This window comes from Calidris pugnax, unplaced genomic scaffold (assembly GCF_001431845.1).
Source record: "Calidris pugnax isolate Ruff unplaced genomic scaffold, ASM143184v1 scaffold171, whole genome shotgun sequence".
NCBI classification, from domain to species: domain Eukaryota; kingdom Metazoa; phylum Chordata; class Aves; order Charadriiformes; family Scolopacidae; genus Calidris; species Calidris pugnax.
In genome coordinates, this window is record NW_015091064.1 from 1,302,032 (window position 1) to 1,324,963 (window position 22,932).

The 22,932-nt window shown below is 37.2% G+C and overlaps 1 protein-coding gene across 1 annotated transcript in view; it reads right to left on the reverse strand.

Annotated features, from left to right (window-relative positions):
- Positions 1–549: 549 nt before the first annotated feature.
- Positions 550–22,932, reverse strand: part of TSSC1 (tumor suppressing subtransferable candidate 1) — a 77,254-nt gene continuing 54,871 nt past the window's right edge. Inside the window, exons 6-9 of the mRNA XM_014956773.1 lie at positions 18,669–18,805; positions 14,448–14,615; positions 13,060–13,227; positions 550–2,762 (exon numbers count right to left, since the gene is read on the reverse strand). Coding sequence (XP_014812259.1) covers positions 2,588–2,762; positions 13,060–13,227; positions 14,448–14,615; positions 18,669–18,805 — 648 coding nt within the window. The 3' untranslated portion in view covers positions 550–2,587. The remainder of the gene's footprint in view (positions 2,763–13,059; positions 13,228–14,447; positions 14,616–18,668; positions 18,806–22,932) is intronic.

Genomic DNA, 22,932 nt, shown 5'->3' on the forward strand with positions numbered 1-22,932 from the left:
ACTCTGCCATATTTCTCTGCAGCCCGTTTACCAAAAAGGTCACGAGTATACTGTAAAGCACAGGCCGAGGCACAGATCCTTGTAAGACTTCATCGCTAATTTCTTTTTGCCATGAAATGTGATGATTTATTTCTGCTTCCTATTTCCTATCTTTTAATCAGTTATTTAACCATCTTTGAACCCTTCCTCTTACCCTGCACAGCAGCTTGCTTTCTCTAACAGCCTGGTACGAAACCTTGTCAAAAGCCTTCCCTTTCTGAAGGTCATTTCCATATTGCTGCCAGTGCTGTACATGGAGCTCAGATCCTGCTTCACAGACAGCTGAAAGTGATTAAAACTTGACCCTTCCTGCTCTCACGATTCTACTGTAATGCATTTCATTCAAATTCAACCTGCTACTCCCTTTCCAGTGTTCACCCCCTCTCCAGTTGAGTGATATTATACACATTCAACAAAACTAAACCAAAATATTTCTTGATATTATTTGTTTACGGAGCTTTCCAGCTTGTACAAGCTTGCAATATTAAAGGAAATAGAGCCACATCAAAATTAGTCTGAACTCTGTCCCACATTTATTACATGTTAAAAAATGAAATCAAATCCCACATACTGTTACGTAATTTCCCATCACTTTCACGCTGCAAGCCATATACATTACCAGACAATAAAGCTTCATCAGACCTTTATTGCTAACGTGAAGAAAGTTTTAAAGAGTTCTGCTGCATACTAAAGATATACTGCAGTGGGGTGGGGTTTTTCAGGGGGAGGGGGGCGGAAAACCAACAAGGTTTTCTGTCTGAAGATTGAAAGCTCAATATACAAAGCTGCAGCCCAACCAAGGATTTTGATATTCAGAGAACTGAAGCACTACTGATTTGGAAATGTAATTTTTGTTACAGCATACAGGTGAATAGCTCATGCCTAATTACAGATTGAGACAATTTGAAATAGCACAAGTTTAAAATCTTAATGCAGAAAATCAGACCATCAGAATTTCCAATGAAGCATTCATTCTGGAGCACACAGGCAGCCTCCTAACACAAACAATAGTACAGATGATTTAATTAGATTACTTTGCTCCTATGAATTCTTCCAAACAAGCTCTTTAAGAAAGCCAGAAATAGAATTCAGCTTTCATCTCTTCCGGATGCTTTGGCCTGTGGCAGTCAGTCATGCTCTCAAAGCGTGTTCTCACAGAAGCAGCTGTGTATACACAACAAATCACATTTGGACATGTTTCGATCCAAGAGTGGGTAAGGACAAGCAGAGGTGAGCAGCAGGCTGGCCCTCCACACTAACACCAATGGTTGTCATAGCAACGGGAGGCATCACGGAAACAGTCTGGTATTGATCTTTCCATCCCATGTTCTTGCCATTTCTTCAGAGCGGCCTCACACAATGCTACCACAACCAACAGACCCAGGTTCTGAAGTTAATAGCGATGAAAAGGCAACAGGGAATAATTAGTGCCGTGGTTAGGCTGAGTACACAAAGAGCAGGCAGCAGAATTTTCACCTTAACAGGAAGGCAAGGGGAAGGGGGGTGTCAGTCCGTACAGGCACGCTCCACCACGCCTTCCAGTCACATCTCCAGTTCTCCGTGCATCCTCCTGCGGGGCAGCATCTGCCTGTTCTCAGCGTTTGTCACAAGAGAGTCCCCGATGCCTGGGTCAGGTATTGCACAGAGCAGGATACAGCAAAGGGTGTTCCGTGCTTAGGTGAAAGCCTGCTACATCATGTCAGCCTACCGCAGGATGGCACCGAGCCAAGAGGGTAAGAGAGAGAGACTACTTGCAAATACTAAAGAGATTTTTCAGGTTAACAACGGCGTAGCTCCGGAGTCTCTCAAAATATACTACAGCACAACTGAGTTCTATAAACATGGGAGTATAAGAGATTTCGGTAAAGCCAAATATTGTTTCAAATAACAACACATAGCTCAAAATTGCATTTAGTTTGCAAATTACAGGATGGTGCTCTGTTGATACTACCATAAGGATTAAAATGTAAAATATATTTCAAAGGTTTCACCTTCACAATTAATATTTCTTCTGAGGATATGCAAAATTGGAGAAAAACTGTTTAAAATATTAGACTGAATTAAGAAAGACTTTTAAGACCATTCCCAACTGTGTCTATAAACATTGAAGAATGATCAGAATACTTAGCAGAACATGGCCCTAGCTAAGAAAAAAGGCTGTTTATATCAGAAAGATAAAATATTATTATTGTAAATGAGTAGATCACTTGCTACATGCATCCTACATTGTCCCAGATTTTTATCCGCATAACAACACCTGTGTAATCCACTATATTTGCAATAAAGCTGAAGTAATAAAGCAATAGTGTGGGAAGTACCCAATATCCCTAGAAATAATTCACAAAGTGTTTAGCCCCTCAAAAAAAAAAAAATCTTCATAGTTTTCCAAGGCAAATACAAAAGAGAAAATTAAAGTGTCTATACTAGTACAGATATTCTTAACAAAATTTTAACATTTATACATAATAAAAATAGATCCTGAAAAAAACCTAAACAACACCTACTGATCGTGTACATCAAGAGAACAACTTCCCATAATCCAAACAAATTATAACAGTATGTGATATTTAAGAGCTCTGGGAACCCTGTTAATAACAAGTCTGCCATCATAACTTAAAGAGGCAAATAGCCACGGGTCTGCTGAGGACCATTCAACTGCATATACACTGTCTTCATGTTCTTCATAGGTAGCTATTACACTGTCCTGGAGGGGCTCTTTAATCCTAAAATTGAAGACAAAAAAGAAAATTAAAAAAAAGAAAATAAGGATCTGTGAACGTACTCGGTTTAAAAGGCAATATTAAGTGTCACATCTAAATATGCAACCTTCCATTTAAAGTATAAGAATGCAGTAGTAGGCTTTAAGGAAATATTTTATAATAGATATCTGCATGTACCTGTGTTTTAGATTAATACAGCACAGTCAAGTCAATATTAGAGATCCCATTTGCAGGGACAAAGTACCTGTTATTCTCAACTCCAGAGCATTTTCAAGTCTCTCAGAATCTACGATAAGCATCTCTCTCTCTCTAAAGCAAGTTAAACTAAAAGGTATCATCTAAATGCACTTAAACACACATTTTTATCAACAACTTTTCTCTTATCATGCTCCTCCCATTCTTTTCCCTCTTTGCTGTTAATTGAACTTCTAAAATAATATATAAATCTTATCAGAGACATGGAGGTAGGTAAGAAGTTGCAGTCCTTAACATCACAGTCTCTCCTGTGCTGCCATCTTGGACCCATTCTCTGCAGAGCAGTGGAAGGGAGATGGAGGCACCACTCCAAACAGCTTAATTTTTTATCTCCCGTTCCGAGTTATACTAACACCAGATTCTCATCTATTATTGTATGCCTCACCTCTCACTGCAATACCCAAGGCTCCTGGTCACCTACATCATGAGGGACAGACAGATTCTCTTTTGCATTGCAAATATTCAAGAACAGATTCAGGCTATTCTCTGAAGTCCAAACCACCGAGGAGTCACCGATTGTTCTCTGCTAGCTGAGAACAGCCCTTCTTCCCTCTGCTCACAGACCCAAGCCCTCCTCTCACAGCAACACCACAGCACATTATTCTGTAGCTACAGGGTAGGTGAGTTTTCAGAGGATGACCTTAGAGCTCCTTCACCCACAGAGGACCACCTCTGTCTGACAGGAATCAGTCAGCCTTTCAGAAGCATCCCCCTGCCTCCCAGGAACAGCATGGTGTTAAGGCTGCAATCCTCCTAACAGAAAGCAAAGCCAAAGAGCCTTGTGAATGTCACTCAATCATTTAAACAGACGCTGCTGCCACAGAAATTAAGCCTTGTTATCGGCTGTCTTTGCCCTTTGCCGCTGCTCTCGGAAAGCACACGTCTCCACCACCACAAAGAGTATGAGGTACCGCATTCGAATGGCTCGCAGGGTCCTGCTGCTCCACCTGGCCAGCCTCACCAGCTGGGAGCCTAACCTCGCAGCTAAAAGTCAATTGAATTTAATGAATAAACTAAAAGCAGTCTGATACTGTAAGAATAGCTTCAGATATTTAGTCTCAAGGACTTTTATCAGTTACTTATACCACGTTTAAGGTCAACTAACAAAAAAAGGTCATAGCACAAACACCACGCCAGCCCCCGGTTAATTGCAACGAGCAAGCTTGTTTTGCAGTTCTCCTGAATATGTACTTTGATACAAACCATCTAACAGCAGAGAGCTAATAAACACACACACACACACACACACACACACACACACACACACACACACAGAGACACTTCATCTCCTGCAATGTGTTTTTCTAACTTCCTGCTAACTGACATGCCTGGTTAAGTGAAAGTTGGTCACGTCCCCAGACAGCAATGTGCTTCGCGCAGCGCTCACCCACTTACCCACAACTCCATTATTCCGAAGGTTTCAGCTGTCTCTGCGGATAAGCAGGGGAGTAATGCACGGTGCACATGGCTGTCAGGGGACACGGCCGACTTTCAGTTAACCAGGAGCCTCAGTTAACCAAAGGCTGGATAAACAAGGGCAAATAAGCTCCTAGATGATACTATTTTCTGTATGCTCAGAGTTGTTTCAGTGTTTCATTTAAATAACACAGTTCATCTAATTTAATTTACAGAACTCACAGGGGAATGAGTGTTCAGGAAAGAAGCCCGCGGATGAACTTCTGTTTGGCATTTGCATTTGTAACTACATTTTTAAACTGTCTTTTACTATTGTCTATACACTGAATTTCTTCTTAGGTAGGAAAGTGATTTTGTGCCTTCCCAGAAAAAGAAAGCATGATACTCCATGTGGTTCTTCAGGCACAGGAGTTCAGTTTTCGGTAGTTTTTTTTTTGTTTGTTTTAAATGATCTATGATAATATTATGTATAGACTACTTGTGCAGAAGAAGAGCATAGCCTTGAGGCAGTTATTGAGAATCTGAGAAAATCCTTATGGAAGTGATTGCTTGGTGTAAAACAGCTGGATACTATACAAGATAATCAGGAAAAAAAAAAAAATTCTCAGATTGACATTGTCTCAGGAACAATACAGAAGATCCAAAAGAAACTGTCCATGAGCATCCTTTACAAACACTATGAATGAAAACAGATTAGCCTTTGAATTATGTAATGGGTAATAAACTCAGAAGGATTCTGCTACCGGAATAAAGAGCAGAATTTATTTCATGTATGTGAAAGACGATTAAAAACGATTAACAAAAAAGAAGGAGCAGGGTTGTTTGTGGTGGATTTTTTTTTTTTCACAACAGGGATCTCTGGAGGCAGACCACCTTACCCCACGCTGAGACACTTCTAAGAAAACACCCCAGATTTGTCTGCATTTTGGCTATGTATGTGCTTTTTTGGTAATCCAAGAACAGGCTAAGGATACAATTTTTGAATCTATCTGAATCTAGGATACTTAGAATAATTCTGAGTCCCTCAAAAAATTATTTACTCTCCATGAAATTTTACACAGCTTTTGCACATTTATTAAAGAATCAATTCAGGTTCTCCTAACTCCCTAGATATTAAATATAATTTGGTCAATGCAAGAAGTTACAGACGTAACAGCTATGACAATGTCATTTATTTAAGTAAGATGAAGTACCTTTAAAATATGTATGTGTATATATATATGTATAAACAGAGTCTACAGAAAAAGATTATTTTGGCCACAGCACATACTAGTGGAACACATACAAAACAACTTATATTTATCTTAAGATGTTTTTGTCTATTTAGCTATTTTAATTATCCTTCTGTTTTTAACAGCTGCTACAATTTTATTTCTCCTTAACAGGAGAAATAGGTAATTTCAGAGCCTAACACCTCCTAGCACTGATAAGTGTATTATTTTCTAATACACTAGTCATAATGTAGTAATGATTAAAAGCATATTGCTATACTTTCACCTGCATTATTCTTGTCTCAAACTTTCCATTTCATAGGTACCAACTCCTGACGACAATGCCCAGGTTATTTGCTGCCTTAGGTTAGATGCGTAACACCGGACACAGAAGAGGAGAGCATGCAAAGTGGACTGGATACTGGGACAGTCAGAAGATCTTTGGCAGGTTTTAGACAGAGATTTCTAGTTTTACATAAACGCTGCAGGTTACTGGTGTAAAAAGGTAGTTGCTATGCTCTAGTTAGTTTAGTGTACCATAGGTGTAGGTGCTTGGCCTATTGAACCCTTGATAAAGCAGCCTGACTGGACTATATTTGATAAGCACACTTGGTAATCACTTCTTATGCCTGGCAAGATTAGGAAATCTTCCTTGTCCTAAATCTCCCTGACCCTTAAAAAGTTCCTTTAGTTTCTAATTTTCCTATATTACAAGGGGCAATGGTTTTAAAGACTTTTTCTGGCCAGACAAAAACACCTTTTTCTCTCCTCATATATGTTCTTGCAATGCATCAACTGACAAGGCATAAACTCTTGTGTCATCAAGAACTCATAGTAAGAAATGTGTAATCTCTACCTACATCCTGCATAAATTTAAGACCTGCGCCACACAGAGCTGAAACCGGACCGCCTTCTCTTTGTAGTCTTATTCACACAGCACGACCCCTACCAGCTTCTGCTATGAAAGGAGAAGAGCTTTCATTTTACTAGATAACTTTGAGGTTAATTGTGTTACAGACTTGAGAGAGAAGCCTGTTAAGCCTTGGATAATTGTTTTCATGTAGAGAGCTGTTATTTCCAATTACTTCTCATGCTAACAACCACTTAAGTTTGCAGTGCTTGCGATTCTGTTTTGTCGCCACAATGTTCAATAAAATATGCTTTTCAGAGTCACCAAAAACCATTAATTCCTTATCACAGTCAAAATTAAATCCTCTTTAATCTAAAACTACTACGAAATAGATGTGATTCAATAGAGCAGCAACATGTACTGCAGCGTCCAAAATAAATCCTGAAAAGCGTGCCAGTGGATTCCAGAATATGGCCCGTGGATGCCCTTTCCCTTTAACTGCAGGAGAAAACTCAGCAACTCCAAGGTTTTGTTTCTGGAAACCTTAGATAACACACTACTTCCCTTTTCACTCTTTTAAGGAAAACAGAATTCAAGAATGTTTATACCAGAGCACAATTTTTATATATAATAATTGGCTATTCATACTATTCTAAGCAATTTAAAAAAAAAAAAAAAAAAAGAACATACTTTTTTCCCCCCATTACAGAGAGAATTAATTTTGAAGTTTTCTTCAAAGCAATTATATGGATTAATAAATTTAAAAAAAAAAAAAAAAAAAAAACACCTCAAAAAAGAGACACTCTTAAAGCAAAACAGTCTAGGAATTGGAAAGTGCTGCTGCACTAGATTTGGCCCAGCTTCTTACGCATCCAACCAAGTCAAGTCCTGAATACTGGCATTCCCCAAAACAGAAGCTATTTAAGCTGTTTTAATTAATTGAGTCTCTTGGTTGATTCCATAGAATATCCCTATGATTTCTAGATTTCTCCAAGATATAAATACCACAAGAAAAATATAATCAAAATTAACACTATTGGCAACTGTGTGAAAATAGCCTGAAAGCCTGCCTTATCATGAAAGTTTAGAAAATATATTTCAAAATACCAACGCTGGCAATTCATTCTCCTGAAGTCACAATGCGTATACAAAGGTATTATGTTAGATCACAGTTTGTATGTATTATTGCAAAACCACATGATTTACTATTCAAAAGGCTCCAAACCACATTTCTATCAGAAAAAGTAGAAACCATCACTGCCTATAGATGGAATTTTGAAGGAAATCTCTTTCTACAGAAAGGCCAGCCACTATTTTCTCTCTGGTCCATTCTGATTCCTGAAGATGTTCCTACACAAAAAATCTCATTGAAAACTTCACTATCTCAAAGAGGTACTCTGTACTGGAAGGACCAAATCCTTTGCATCTCTCAACTTTAATTGCAAAACGGTAAGAAGTGCTCGATTTAGATCTTGTTCTGTTTGTATCAAAGGAGAGCGTGGCTAAAATCTACGGGGAAAAAGATGGAAACAAAGACTTGAGGGAAAAACACTAAAAAAAAAATAATGTATTTGCTAGCATGAATTTCTGGTAAAATTTTCAACAGATAACAAAGATAAGAATAAGTTTAGAGCATGTTGTCAAAAAAAGCATCATAAGGGAGAAGGCAGCATAGTGACCTTAGTAATCAGTTCTGCCACTGGAAACACAGCAGACAGCTTAAGTCTGTAAACGCCAAAGAGACCAGGTAGGTCATTCTGCAAAATTAAAGTGTAAGGATGGCTTCCTCTTCAGGACTGATATATAAGCTCAAAATATTATTGCCCATATAAATCTTTTCACTGGTATGGATACAGAAATGTGGGTTTTCCTTACAAACCAAGTTGCCCATTATCCATCGAAAATTGTCATGAAGTTCTGGCTGTAGAAGTCACGAAGACTGAAAACACTGCTGTAGATGCAGCATGTCCCTGGCTGTTGGTGCTCCTAAGATAGCAAATGGCCTTCTCATGCTGCATATCATCAATATACCACAGAGACCTACAGAGTTTAAAAATCAAACCTATAAGGCAAATATATTGCAATAACTAAAGAAAAGGAATCCTGATTGGTGAATAAAGTTGGTCATGCTAAATGGCAAGAACCTAGTAGTTTTTGTTTATTATTGGAAATAGCAATGTAGAATTAAATTGACAGACTAGCTTAACACAACCAAATGCAGACTCACTCAGTAACATAAGGATTTTGGATGACCAAAGAATGATGAAAGGATATAAGACAGTCACCACCCTGCTTCAGAGGAAGAAAGTCCTCAGTGCTCTGCAGATGTCTAAAAGGGAACTGACAGACACATTCAGGAGTTCTGGAATTAAGGCAAGTTCAGTGTTGCAGGGAGGAAGTCGTTACAACACCAGAGTGCAAAGATATTACAGGAGAAGTCAAGGAGAAGCCTGCTTTAATTGGTTGCATCCATAGATCTGGAATGACCACATTTTAAACATTTTGTTCAAACTGAGGCATTTAAAAGCACTCCGTATGTTCTTACCTAGGAACACTAGCATTGGGGATAAAAGCTAAGCACGCCCCAAATACTCACCTCATCTGTTCTATTTCCATTTGGTTTGTACACTTTTTTCGTACCTGTGGATCAAGGTGCTAGAAATTAAGCTATGAGTAGAGCACTTTATTCCCCACTTCTCAGCTATTTTTTTTCCATATTTGAATTGTGCATTAAATTATCCTGACTTGGGACTTGACAAGAATACACCACAGACCTCCTCTGTCCATGTGCCTATACCTCCTCTCTGTGGACAGAGCTCGATCCTATTTAGACTATGTATTTACAACAGAGAGACTTTGGGCTTTCCAGGCAGAAAGCACTGAAGCCTTTGTTGTCATATTTCTCCCAGGCACATTTCACAAAGGCAGCACATTCACAGGTAGCATGTTTTGGAACAAACAAAAACACAGTTAGTGAGAAGCATTAAACTCAAGAATATGGCTGATGGCAAAAGAAAATCCTAAAGGGAAGAATCAGAAGTCTCCAAAGGTGATTCAGAAGAGGCAGCAAAGGTAGCTGAGCTGCAAATAGTCAGGGACTAGAAGCATACCCAGAGGAAGTATCATCTCCTTTGCCTGTTTTTATAATCTCTCCTCTTGGCCGCTATCAGAGACATGACACAGGCTAGGGAGACCTTTGCTGCTCTCACTTTTTTATGATTGATGAGAGAAACAACAACAACTCTAGCAGTTAAAAAGTAGGGAAGAGACAGCAAACTAGTTGATCTGATCTGAATCAGCAGTTAAGATGAACGTAAGGTCACTCATTTGCAACAAGAGACAGATCCTCATGCAATAGTCCTAGTTATATTGCTTATGCAAGCATGCTCTGGTCTCCAAGATGGCAGCATATAAAATCCTAAAATGTCGACACATACATGGACAAACACTCAAAGGACAAACCTCAAAGAATAATTCGTTAGTAAGAACAGAATACGGTAACTTTTGGTTTGTTGTGTATTCATTAGTCGGTGAAATTGTATTTTTTTTTTTTTTTGAAAAAAAAAGTTAACTACCAATAATTATTTTTCAGTTGTGAAACTTAAAAACTAGGCACTTATTACAGAAAATCTGGCAAGAATAAATGAGTGGGTAGACTCATGCATAGTTCTACGTGGTTGAACAATGACAGGTTAAGCTGATATATTACTTGTTTTTGTCTCCAGCCAAGAAATACAATAAAAATTAGAAAGTTTACTCCAAAATATAGTAAAAATAAACATGAGTCTTAAAGATCTCAGAAGTCTTAGCTGCGTAGAACAGTATTACAAGTCGACATTTTTAAAATATGGGGATTTTGCCAAGTAGAAAAAAACCCACAAAACTCTGAAAATATAACTAGTACATACTCTTTAAGTTTATATTTAATCCAAGGAGTATTTTTGCAAGGTATTTTATTCAGATCATGAAAAATAGGTATCCCATGAAGAAAAAAAACTTTTTTCTTTTTTTTTCCACTCGATACTTTAGCCTTCTTTTGAGAGAGATTTAGTCTCTCAGTCTGAAGGTGACACACGCCAGCTCCTCCTGCTGGATTTCGAGGAACACCCATAAAAGTAATTTTCTTTTCCAAGATTTGTGGGCTATCTAATAGCAAACCCAACGTCCTCCAAAACAGGATGAAAATGAACCCCATGAGAATATAACACTTTCTTGAAAGTCTACAACATACCCAAGCAACAACACAAACACACATACCCCCATCACACCATACAATAAACCCCTGTGTTTTACAGAAGTGGCAGTATCCATGGGATGCTGCAACAGACTATACAAAGAGGTCTCCAGGAGGGAAAAGGGTACTAAAGCCTAAATATTTGGCACTAGTGGTTGACTAACAAGAGGTATTCCCAACAGCTGTCATTCCCTGCTTCATTAGTGCACTCAGAACTAAACAGACATTCCTCTGGCAACAGTTCAAGGTTGGTGAGCACCTTGCAAACATCCTTCCAGCCCAACTCACAATAAGGAAGGGGGTAAAAAAAACACCCAAACATCAAAACTAGGACTCTCACAATACCAAGCAAATATTAAAAAAAGCTAGTGTGCTTTCCCAGGTTTTATAGAGAACAGATCAGCAGCTAAAAAGCATATATTTAAAAAGCAAATGCAGTATTGATACTCTTGTAGTCTCTGGGAATAGGCAAGGGCCCTATATCATTACTGTGTAAGTCATTCATGATGTGGTTTACATCCATCACATAGCCAAAGGAAATGATACGTTATATTTGTTTGTGTTGCTTTGCATATTATTGGTTTCAAAAACTCCTATTCTAGAAACAATAATTTGTGTTTTAATGAGGCAAACTACACGGTCTACAATCAACAGAAATTCAGAACCCCAGATAACCTACTATACAACATCTGTCAGAACACCAATTACTTATGAAGTTATTTCTATTTTGTATATTCTCACCATATTTAATAATAAAAAAAAGTCCAGTGTCTTTCTCACTTCCATTAATGTTATTTATATTCTAACCCCAACAGGACACATTGCAATGCCCAGCTAAACTTAGGAACCAAAAGGTACATCATATTTAAATGCTGTAGTTTGGTTATGTTCTAGAAAGTAAGTACGCACTGTTGATGTGAGCAACTTTTTAGCCACTTAAGTTGATACACCTTGATTTTCCAGGTACTTACATTACCTATTTCTTCTAATCTTGTACATTTAAAATAACCATTTCTATATATGGGGTAGCTTCCTTATTTAATATGAACTCCTTTATGCGAAGCCAAAATGTCAAAACTATTTGGAGTAAAACTACATCTTTATCAATAAAATAAAGGTGCAAGAGCAACCTTAAAAAACCCCTAAACTTTATATAGAATTCTAATTGAAACATCTAGCAAACAGCTGAGTAACTGGGGGATCTTTTTTGTAATTTCCTTGTTTCTCATCCCATCTGACTCCTCTTCATTCTCCAGGAGGTAATCTGCCTATTTCATCGCAGACAGCTTTGCATATTAAAATAAATTAACAGAAGTATCAAAACAACTGCTCAGTGCAGACATGTAGAACATGGATATTCAGAGTTGCAAAGAATAGAAACATAGAGACTAAAGCCTGTTGGTCTCAAAATATTTTACATGAGTTTCAATATCATTATCTTCAGCAAACTCTTCCTTTACAAAGTGAAGATCACCATGTAAGCTACTTGAAAAATTAGAAAGCATCATCCCCACACTAGATCTGCAAAGCTCCCTATATACATACATATATATATATATATATATATATATATTCATAAAGAAGTACAGGGAGGAAAGTAAGTCTTATATATTACAAAATGAAAAAGTTGAAAGTAGACAAAAATGGAGAATGAAAAATTATTATTTCGGCATTTCCGTTAACTCTTTAATAAAAACCCCATCCCTCCAAAATTCACATGCAAAACACGTGCTTCCTCACACACCCAAGTGTATGGTGTTTACAAATGCTTGCAATAACATGCATTATTCTCTACCAAGAGTGTCAAAACCAATTTTCTGCTTTGCTTGAAGTAGGTCTGATGAGTTACTGGTTTCTAGAGCAGTCAGCAATATTAACAGCAAATTTGCAAAAATTACAGTATCTTTACCTCCTTTCTTCTGCCTATGCAGTAACTCACCATTAGACTAGTAATGTTTCCTAAACGTTAGAACGTATACAAAATGCAAAAAACAGATTTTCAACTCCCACTTAAACCAGATTATTGCATGTGCTTGGCTGATCCAGAGCTCCCTTGAAGTGAATCTTTTCCCTGATCCAGTCCACTTCAGGACTGGTCCTCAGCATCACCATTGACCCTTCCTACCAGTGAACATACAGTGACAGTGCTGTTCAGATTTTTAAAGAGTGTATTCCTCCCAAGACTCTGAGTAAAAAAGAACAAAGAAGGAATTGGAACTACTTACCTGAAAGGTCTGTATACAAAAATCCTAGTCAGCAAAAATATAGCATATTAACAATTACATTGAAAAGACAAACTATAAATATCTGCATAAAACTCAGGAAACTTCATACTTCTCTTCTTGATGCTGGTCCTCTTGGTCACTTAGTTCATCATCATCTACCATATGCCCAAATGGTTCAGAAGAAATTGATACCATATTAGACAGGATAACTCTGCTATCACTGCTTCCTGTAAGGATCAGCTGATCATGAGAATGATTGTATCTGACATTCCAGACCCTAAAAAATGAAATCAGAAAGAATAAGAGGCTATTTTTGGCAGGTAGCGCATCAACGTTAAGTGAGTATTTTTTTTTTTAAACAGCACTAAAAATTCATCTTTGACTGAAATATTCTAGAGTATACATACTGGTGACATGCTTCATTTCAAAGACTGGTTTTTGCCATCTTCATTTGGCTTTTATGCTGGCATGTCATCTGTTTTACATGAGGTGTCTTTACAATTCAACAAATAAGTTTTTTTTAAAAAATAAAAAAATCTAAAGAACAAAACACACTATTCAGTGGTATCATTCCTTGAGGGTACAGGGCAATTAATTGTTTAGTAAATCAGATAAATATTTAAGTTCTAAATATAAAAATTTCCCCAAAGCAAAACACAGATTAGAAATAACCTTTTAAACAAAAATCTCACAACATTCTTACAGTAAAGTTTAAAATAGACCCTGAAACAAAAGCAGGATTATATTTCTCTTCAATTTTTACATTTTACATATCAAGTTAATACCAAATGTCTTATGCTTCCTGTTTTATTATTCTTCTTTTAATCTTCTGGAAAAAAGTACAAATGCTGCTTCTGTTAATTCACATCTTCATTCCCCCTCAAAGTAGCTTCAGGGTCCAGATTTATTTTGCAAGAATTACTCCAACCCTAGTTTTATAAAATATGAACCACTCATCTTTTCTTCACCAGTGAAGTCTGCAAACGTCAGACAAGATTCTTTCCTCACTCCAGCCACAGGCCAGAGCGGTACATACAAGCTCTAAATATTATCTCAGAGAATAAAATGACTCACTTGCATATTCTGGCTTAAGGGCTATGAAGAGCATGAAAAAATTGGGGCTGAGCTCTTGGGCATTTCAACCATCCCAGAAGAGCAGGATAGATGAGGTGCTGGGGATGAGGCTGAGTTTGGGAGGGCACACCTTGTCCCAGCTGGGGGCCACGTTCCGTGCCGTGCTTCTCGAAGGTGCACCCCTATCTCCCAACAACCGTAACAACAGCTTCCCCCCAATTAGACTAACGCTGTCTAAACTCTTAATTTGCAATCACACAAGTAACATTCACACGTTGAAACCTTTCCTCTGTGCAGAAAAATGATTATTGACAACAGCACAAACATAGTTAGTTTGCATTGTTCCTAAACAGTAAAATAATTAGCTGAATAAATTACATAAGCCATCCACCCGCAAAACAGCATGCAGATAATTTGTTCTACCAGTGGGAATGCTCCTCCAGTGTCTTCACTGGTTCAGTGACATTTCTTGTGTCCCAGAATTTCACCTTGCAGTCATCTCCACAGCTAGCCAGGTAGTACTGTTTATTGGGATTAAAGTCTAGGTCTCGTACCAGCTGTCCGTGTGCATTTTCTATGCAATATATCTGTCTGTAAAACACATTACAAAAATTAAATGGTCTATAAAAAGCTAACTGCACTCCACTGACAGGAATCTGTTTCCCTGGAAACTTGCATAATCCCCTTAGCACCCGCAGACCTAGAGTTCCCATTGCTAGTGCACAGTTTAGGGAAATCCCAGCTGTTTACAACAGCGACTTGTATAGATTTCTCAGCTTGCTCTGAAGCTTTGCGCTTTCCTTGTTTGCACTAGGATCATCTGGAGCTAAAAGGAAACAGTAGCTCCAGATGATTCTAGCACAGCTCTTTAACAACTGTTACAAAATGTCTGCTACTAAACCACAACATTTGCAGATAAGAGCTTCTCTACCCCGAAGCAGTTATACTAATTCTGTATTTATGACTTCTAGGTCTCCCTGTATGAAAAGCTGAGATGCAAGACATGCAACATATATGAACAAGTTTTTATTATTGCTCTATTTTGAACTTACCTTCTTGATCTCTGGCATTTATCATTAATTTACCTGTGGGCCTTAAACTACACAGCCATGTGCATACTCATGCATCTGGACTACCTCAGAAAACATCTGGAATACTGCTAACAACCTAGCACCCTTATTCAAAACATTGTGTTCTATCAGTTTGTCTGTCTACCTCACCTCTTAAACTTAGGTTTTGGGGATTTTATTTGTTTCCACTATTGCACTGCCACCTTTCTCAAAGCCACCATCTACCAAAGTTCTGCTTAGATTTGCTAGTCTCCTACAATATTTGCTAGAAACTGTCAACACTTTGTGAGCATTTTTTCTTTCTTTAAAAGAAAATTTTTTTGTTTTGGAAAACATAGACTTACCAAAATTTTGTATTTCTTGCACAGTACATATGATCTTCTGTCAAGACCAGAGAGAGAAGTCTCTTGATGTTAGTACCTAACTACTAATATAAGGCAAAGTAACTCCACAAGGAGAGATTCAAAGCATACCAGGTCCATACTAAGCCCTATCCTGACCGCTATGGCAGTCTCTCAGGATAGCGATTCAGCTGCATCCAGCTCTGGAGTCCTCAACACAAGAAAGACATGGACCTTTTGGAGTGGACCAGAGGAGGGCCACAAAAATGATCAGAGTGCTGGAGCACCTCTCCTATGAAGACAGGCTGAGAGAGTTGGGGTTGTTGTTGTTGAAGAGAAGGCTCCAGGGAGACCTTACTGGGGCCTTTCAGTACTTAAAAGGGGCCTACAAGAAAGATGGGAACAAACTTTTTAGCAGGGCCTGTTGTGATAGGGCAAGGGGCAATCGTTTTAAACTAAAAGACAGAAGATTTAGACTAGATATAAAGAATAATTTTTTTTATGATGAGGGTTGTGAAACACTGGAACAGGATGCCCAGAGAGGTGGTAGATGATCCATCCCTGGAAACATTCAAGGTCGGGGTGGACAGGGCCCTGAGCAACCCAATCTAGTTGAAGACGTCCCTGCTTGTTGCAGTGGGTTGGACTAGATGACCTCTAAAGTGCCATTCTAACCCAAACTATTCTATGATTCTATTCTATAGAGGATATTACTTAGATACCCAACATCAGCACTCTCCTCAGAGTTTGAGAAGTATGGCATACACCTGGGTATGCCTTTCTACCAGCTGAGAGCTGAATTTAACACTTCCTTTCAATTTCTTGAAACATCTTTATGGGAATTTTTTTAAATCTCAAGCATGCTTGCAGGAATAAAATACTTCTTTCTTCCATTATTGCACCTTTCACTTCTTTCTTGCACTTCTTGCATTGCTCATGGAGATTTGTGTAAGGGCTTTAAAAGAAATGCCACTGTCCACTATATTCAATAGTGCTTACCATGAAAGCCTTTATTCCAACTTAACTATTATTCTGACCACGTGATCCCTTCCCAAATATGAATACTCTTTTCTTTCACTCTATCATCCTACCTACAGCAATAACACCTACACTGAATTTCCCACTTGCCTCATAAGATCAAGATCAGACCACATGAACATTTTCTCCATCTACTGGATCCATCTTCTCATTTTCTTCTTCTTCCATATTTTTTAGAATTTATCCATAGTCTGAATTTTCCTGATACAATTCTCTTTCTAAATCCATTCAGCCCAGTGTCTGTCTCCTCTGCTTCACAAGCTCTTCTCTGATTAAGACTGCTTCCCAGTCTAGTCTAAGAGTTTTCCCACCAACCTCTTTTTTTCTGCCCTTTCGTTTGCTCTGTGAAAAATCATTTACCTCCCTCTATCTTACAGATATCATAATCGCACTCCACTGAAGTAGCTATTCCAGCTACTTCTTCAGTATCTCTCCTCTCCTATTGTTTGCTGGTATAGCAGTTTTCTGTCCTTGATTTTTCCCCCTTCTCATTTTTTGCTTCTTGCAGTGCCACAGTTTATACTGCCCTGACTTGAAACTCCTACTTCCAGCCTAACTAGTCATTATCGAATATTCACATCATTCTAGACATATTACAGTGTAATAGCAGATGAGACTTATTCTTGCACATATTTTTCAAGTACATTGCAAACAGCTCTTTGGCAGAGCCTGGTACTCATAAATTGGTTCAAGGACTACCTAACCTGAGCTTCACTTAAAGTAATTGGAATTGTGGGGTTTGCTTTTGTTAACCAAGCTACCCTTTCACTGAGGATCTTCTTAATATCTGGCCTATCTTTCATAAAAGTTACTCAGAGTATTCATTTAATGCAAGATAGAGAGGCTTTTTCTAATGAGACAGAGCATGAAGCAGACTTCACAATATCTAACGTTTTCTATTTAGAAACACAGGCTTTAATCTTAAGGTCTGCATGCTATCTGTTAAAAAAAGGTTGATTACAAAAACATTAAAAAAAAGAGAACTTAAGAACCCACCCTTTTTCCTTTGACTGACCTTTCCTCTCTTGTACACTTCATTTAAAGGAGTCTTCATAAATGAAAAATATACAAATACATATCAAGTTAGATTTTTTATGTATCCTTTTACAAGGCAAAGAACCAGACTTTCAAACCTGATGACAAGCATAGAGGAAGTGACTTTTAATTATTATATTTGTATTTTTAGCTTTTGTTTCTTAAATTAAATAAACCTTTTTGGCAAAAACACATAAGGCTGGCAAACATGGGGATTTATTGCTACACCCCTGAGCTGGCAGGAACCATAGAACTAAATTTAAAGTCATCCCCCTTTAAGGCAACAAAAGTTATTACAAGACATCAGTCTTCTCGGTTTAGTGATAAATTACTATGTGCTAAGGGGATAAAGCGTATCTTAAAAAAGCTTGCACAGGCTTTAGTAGTCATGGCAACAGATGTGCACAACATCACTCCTTTCCTTATCAAAATCACAACTGAGGAGGGGGGTAAACACCTTATTAGGTATATTCAAAGCTTTAATTGATTTGGTTATGACTTTGATAGATTCAGTGGTTTCATATAACTAGCATGCTACAATCTTTAATATAGTATAGTATGCTTTTTGTTAAAATCAGAAAAGATTGAACTTAACCTGTGAATTACCTTCAGAGATTGAAGTTATCTTTAAATAGTATGCTATGAAGACAGTTCATAGCATAGTCAGGACTGTTGTTAAATCATTTTCAGGTTGAATTACAGAACACCTTTGTTCAGGTAATACCTATGCATTAAGAAAATCATTTCGAGACTAGTATATACTTCAATAAAAACCAATACACAGGTTAGAAGTGAAGCTGAGGGGAAAACCAGAGAAAACCCTTTACTAACTTGTAAATGTATCAGCTATGCAAGCCCAAGCATTCCTTTTACAAGCGATAACTTTGCCACATTTCTAATCTTTAAAAAAAAAGAACAAAAAAAACAACAAACAAAAAAAAAAACCCCCCAAAAAAGTTAGGGGGAAAAAAAAAAAAAAAAAAACAACAAACAAAAAAAAAAACCCCCCAAAAAAGTTAGGGGGAAAAAAAAAAAAAAAAAAACAACAAACAAACAAAAAAACCCCACAGAAACGTTAGGAGCAATGAAAAAAAAAAAAAAAATCTAACTCCAAAGGAGATTTGCCTCTTTTAGAGAACAAGACTGAAATTTCTCATTACCTCATGCTTCGTGTATCCCACCCTCGAACAGTAGTATCATTGGCTGTTGCAATCTGTGTGCAATTGTGGTGTGGACTCCATCTTCCAGAAGTAAATTTTAATTGTCCTTTCCCTTCCAAGGCTGCAGAACTAGAGAGCTAAAATAACGAAACAAAGCTGGCAATGTTTCTAAATGTAATGCTAAAATAAAACTAGTTCCACTGAAGACAAAATCTGCACAATAGCCTATTGTTCCAAGTGTAACAGATCACCAAAATCCTAGAATAAAAAATGGAAAAAATTAAAAACTAGAGCTGATTTTGTATCTCACAAAGTAATTTTTACAAAGGCTGATGCAGTGTAATGTATTTGCAAATATCAGAAGTACTATACTACTTTATAAATGAAAATAAACAGTTTCAGATCATTTATTGAAAGAGTAGATAAACAATATGGGCACATCGCACAAATTTCTAGCTGCCTCAGACAAATAAACACACGCATTTAGTCTGATGAACAGTCTTACAAGACTGTTTTTCCATGTCAAAATGGAAAATTTTATCTGTAGAAACAGAATTATAGTGTTAAAGATTCTTTGATAAACGTATAGCGGCTTTTAAAAATAAAAAAATCGAGGCCCAGGTGCCCACATCATCACATACATGTCTATTAAAATAATAGCAGGTACTAGACCACAAATCTACAGTCTGTGAGAATTAAGGATTTCAGTTCCACTACCAGGTTTACCTGTTGTTGAGCAGCCACCTCTGCATCTCTTTAATAAAAAGAAGGTACAAAGCAATCAACTTTCTCTTTGAAGTTGTACAGCAAGTTATACTCCAATTCCATGGGAACATGGGGAAAAATGAAGCTGCAGACACTGCAAATTACTTTTACTTCTAATCACTTACTGAAATGGATTAATATCTAAAGGGGGGAAGAGGGGAAGGAAAACCAAAATACTTTCATTTTAATCAGATATAAAATTTACACACATTTCACGTGGCTAGGCAGACATCAGACTTATTTGGTCATCTTTCACAAAATGGTCATATTTCAAAATGTTTCATTAATAGGTATTCTACAAAAGCAGATTACTGCACTGGATCTCATTGGATCATTTCTCTCCTTTACCTAAATCCTAATACATCACCTAATATTCTATTAAACAGAAGATTTCTCAGCAGAAATATTACACTCTGATGGATGAAAAAGATTAAAACATACATACTGCTCACATTAATGACATCAGCAGAAAGATAGGCTGTCAATACAAGACTGCTTAAATCTGTTTGTAAATGGTACCAATGCCCATTTCTGTATTTTGCTAACTTTTTACTGTTACAGTTTCACCAAGAATATCATATTTGTTTAGCATTCAGATTAACAATCTAGAAATTACAGCTCTTCTGTCACTGAAGTCTAGGCTACCTACATGTGTTGTCTTCCAAAAATTTTTCAGATTTTTTTCTTTAAAGAACGTAGAATTTCCAGCATGCAAGATCATATATGGCTCGTGTTAATGAATGATTTGAAACTGTGACCAAACCTACTCCCTTAGCACCATTCCTCAAGTACAAAAACTGTCTGAAAGCCTTTCTACAACTTGCAGGTTATTAACATATATAAAGAAAAACGCTGCACAGGAGACCGCATGCAGGATAATAAACTGAACTGCACGTTTTTTCTGACACATACTAGATTCTAGGCAGAAGAGAATATCCAGAGCTTGAGTGCGTCATTTCAAAAATTAAACTGAGTTTCTTTAGTAATCAGTCTTGGCCACACAAAGCTCAGAATTTCTCTAATAATTTTAGTCTTCTTACCTCTACAGCAGCAGCTGTTTTGTAAACGGAATAAATAAATAAATTTTAAAAAACAAAAATCCCATCAAAAAGTGAGCACTAAGGAACTCTCACATCTTCCCCAAGAGATTGTAAAACTGATGGACATTCAAGTGCATTCTAGATAAGACCACTAAGTCATTATTCCATTTATGAAATATTCACAGGCTTACGCTGCACATGCTTGTATGATCTTGACTGACTCCTCAGTGAAGACAGGGTAGTGAAGAAATCTTAATTAAGTCCATAAATATTTAGAATTTCTAAAGAGTATCAACTGGAAGAAGCTAATTCCTGGTAGTGATTACTACACTCGTTCAGATAAATCATATACAATGTTTGGGGTTTTTTTTTTGCTGTTTAACCATATCCTCATCAACTGCAAACGGGTCACAATCCTGTTCATGCTGGAGACTGTGCGGAGATCTCAAGACAGCCTCAAGGAGACACCCTTGTAATAACCACAAAGTCATTGAAATAATATTTTGAGACCCACATTAAGAAGGGATGAGTGTTTTTCTGGCTTGTTATTGACAGAAATAGAAATATTGATGAGGACTTTAAATTCATTGCCATGAGGCAACCATGCCAGGTAGTCCTTTCATAGCTGTTCTTGTCTCCTGAACCATCCTACAATCATTCACTTTTTCCAAAGGCTCATCACACTGGCAGCTCAGAGTCATTCTCAGAACAGCAAAGCAACAGAATCTACATGTTTTTAAGTGTGGAGTTTGTATGGCACAGCAAGAAAATATTTTTATTCCTAAAGACAAGTTTTCTGTTTTATACTATAAAAATTAAAGTAAACATCAAGTTCATCCTTTGAAATATATTTTACTCCTATATACAGATCATGTGTTCCAAGTTTCTGTCATGAACAACTTTCGTAATTTCACTCTTACTCCTATGCTTTCATTAAGGAGACTATTAAACAAAATTGATCACAACACCAAACTCTTTAAGAACTGGTGTTCTACTCTCTTTCTGACCCAGTAATTTCTCTTTCATTTTTCGTCAGTTTTTTGCCCTCCTATAATTAATCTATGTCTATTCTAGTTGCAGTAATTAGGGGGCACTCCACAAAGTTCTTCACTGAAGTCCACAATGTATTTCCTGCCTTGAGAACCAGCAGCCATCTTGCCAAGAAAGCATCTCATGCTTATTCCTAACATCTTCCTACATTTGGATACGTTCCTTTCCTCCAGATAAACTGTGAAATCTTCCCCACAAGATCTTGTCTTGCCTGGAATGCCACTCTCAGATATTTTCTGTTGTTCTGAATTAAGATCACCTATAGGTTAAATGCTACTAAAAAAATCCAGAAGGGATAAGAAATCTAAAAGGAATCTAATTGATCATTTGGATAAAAATTATCAAAACCACACCTCTACTTTTCCCCTTTGTGAAAACATAAGGCAAACAGAAAAATATCTATATTTTAACATCTCCAATTGCACTCATCTGCTGTCCCAAACCATATTGCATTTACCCAAGGTAGAGTTCTAGTGATCTGGGAACATCTGACCTAAAGTCTGTACACAGAAATATTAACTGTCATCTTTTCAGTAGAATCTACCCAGACCTTGTGGAGTGGTTGGTCTTCTCTTGGGTTCAGCTAATGATTATAAATGACGAAGAATAGCTAATTTAATTGCAAAAGGTAATGATGCAGTGAGCATAAGATTAGTTTCACCCCAGAAGGTAATGTCCTCAAAACAATAATAAAGGGAGTGATCAAAAGGAGAGAAGAAGCTTGTCTTAATGCAAATACAGGCAAATATTCTTGTATTAAGTACTGCAATGAAGAAACAAGTTAGCAAAAAACACTAAAAGGGGAAGAAAAAAAAACCAAAAACAAACCAACAAAAAAACCCCAGAGCTATATAGTAAGTTTAGGAAGATTTCAGAAATACATAGCAGTTAATTCCAGGCCTGAAAAAGCCTGTTACAGTGGGCTTCAGATTGCCATCATTTTACTTACTAGAAAGTCTAAGGTAGACACTTTAAAGAATGATCAAGCTTTTCTCAGAGCCTTGTTCAGCTGGACTGTGGTTAACTCAGGTTCCCAAAGACATGCTTGAGACAAATTTGTTACAGACAAAAATTCAACAAAAATGCAACAATACCAGTCATCTAAGTCATCTTAGAAGAGATTCACCTGCCTTAGGATTTAAATGCCTGGAGATACGTTTTCTGAGAATCAAGTTTTCATGGACTTTCACTATTAAACTTGACTCTAAAAGTGGTCACTGACTCAGTGATGAAGGAAATATCATCTAAGGGTAACATAATTGCTAGAGCATAAGGTAAACAGTCATTTCCAGGCAAAATTTTAATTACAAGCAATACTAATTTACAGTGCACTCACATGAGATACTAGATTATTTTAGATAGAAATCTAGAAAATCAGTCAAATTCTGTATCAGGTCTCTTGAATGCCT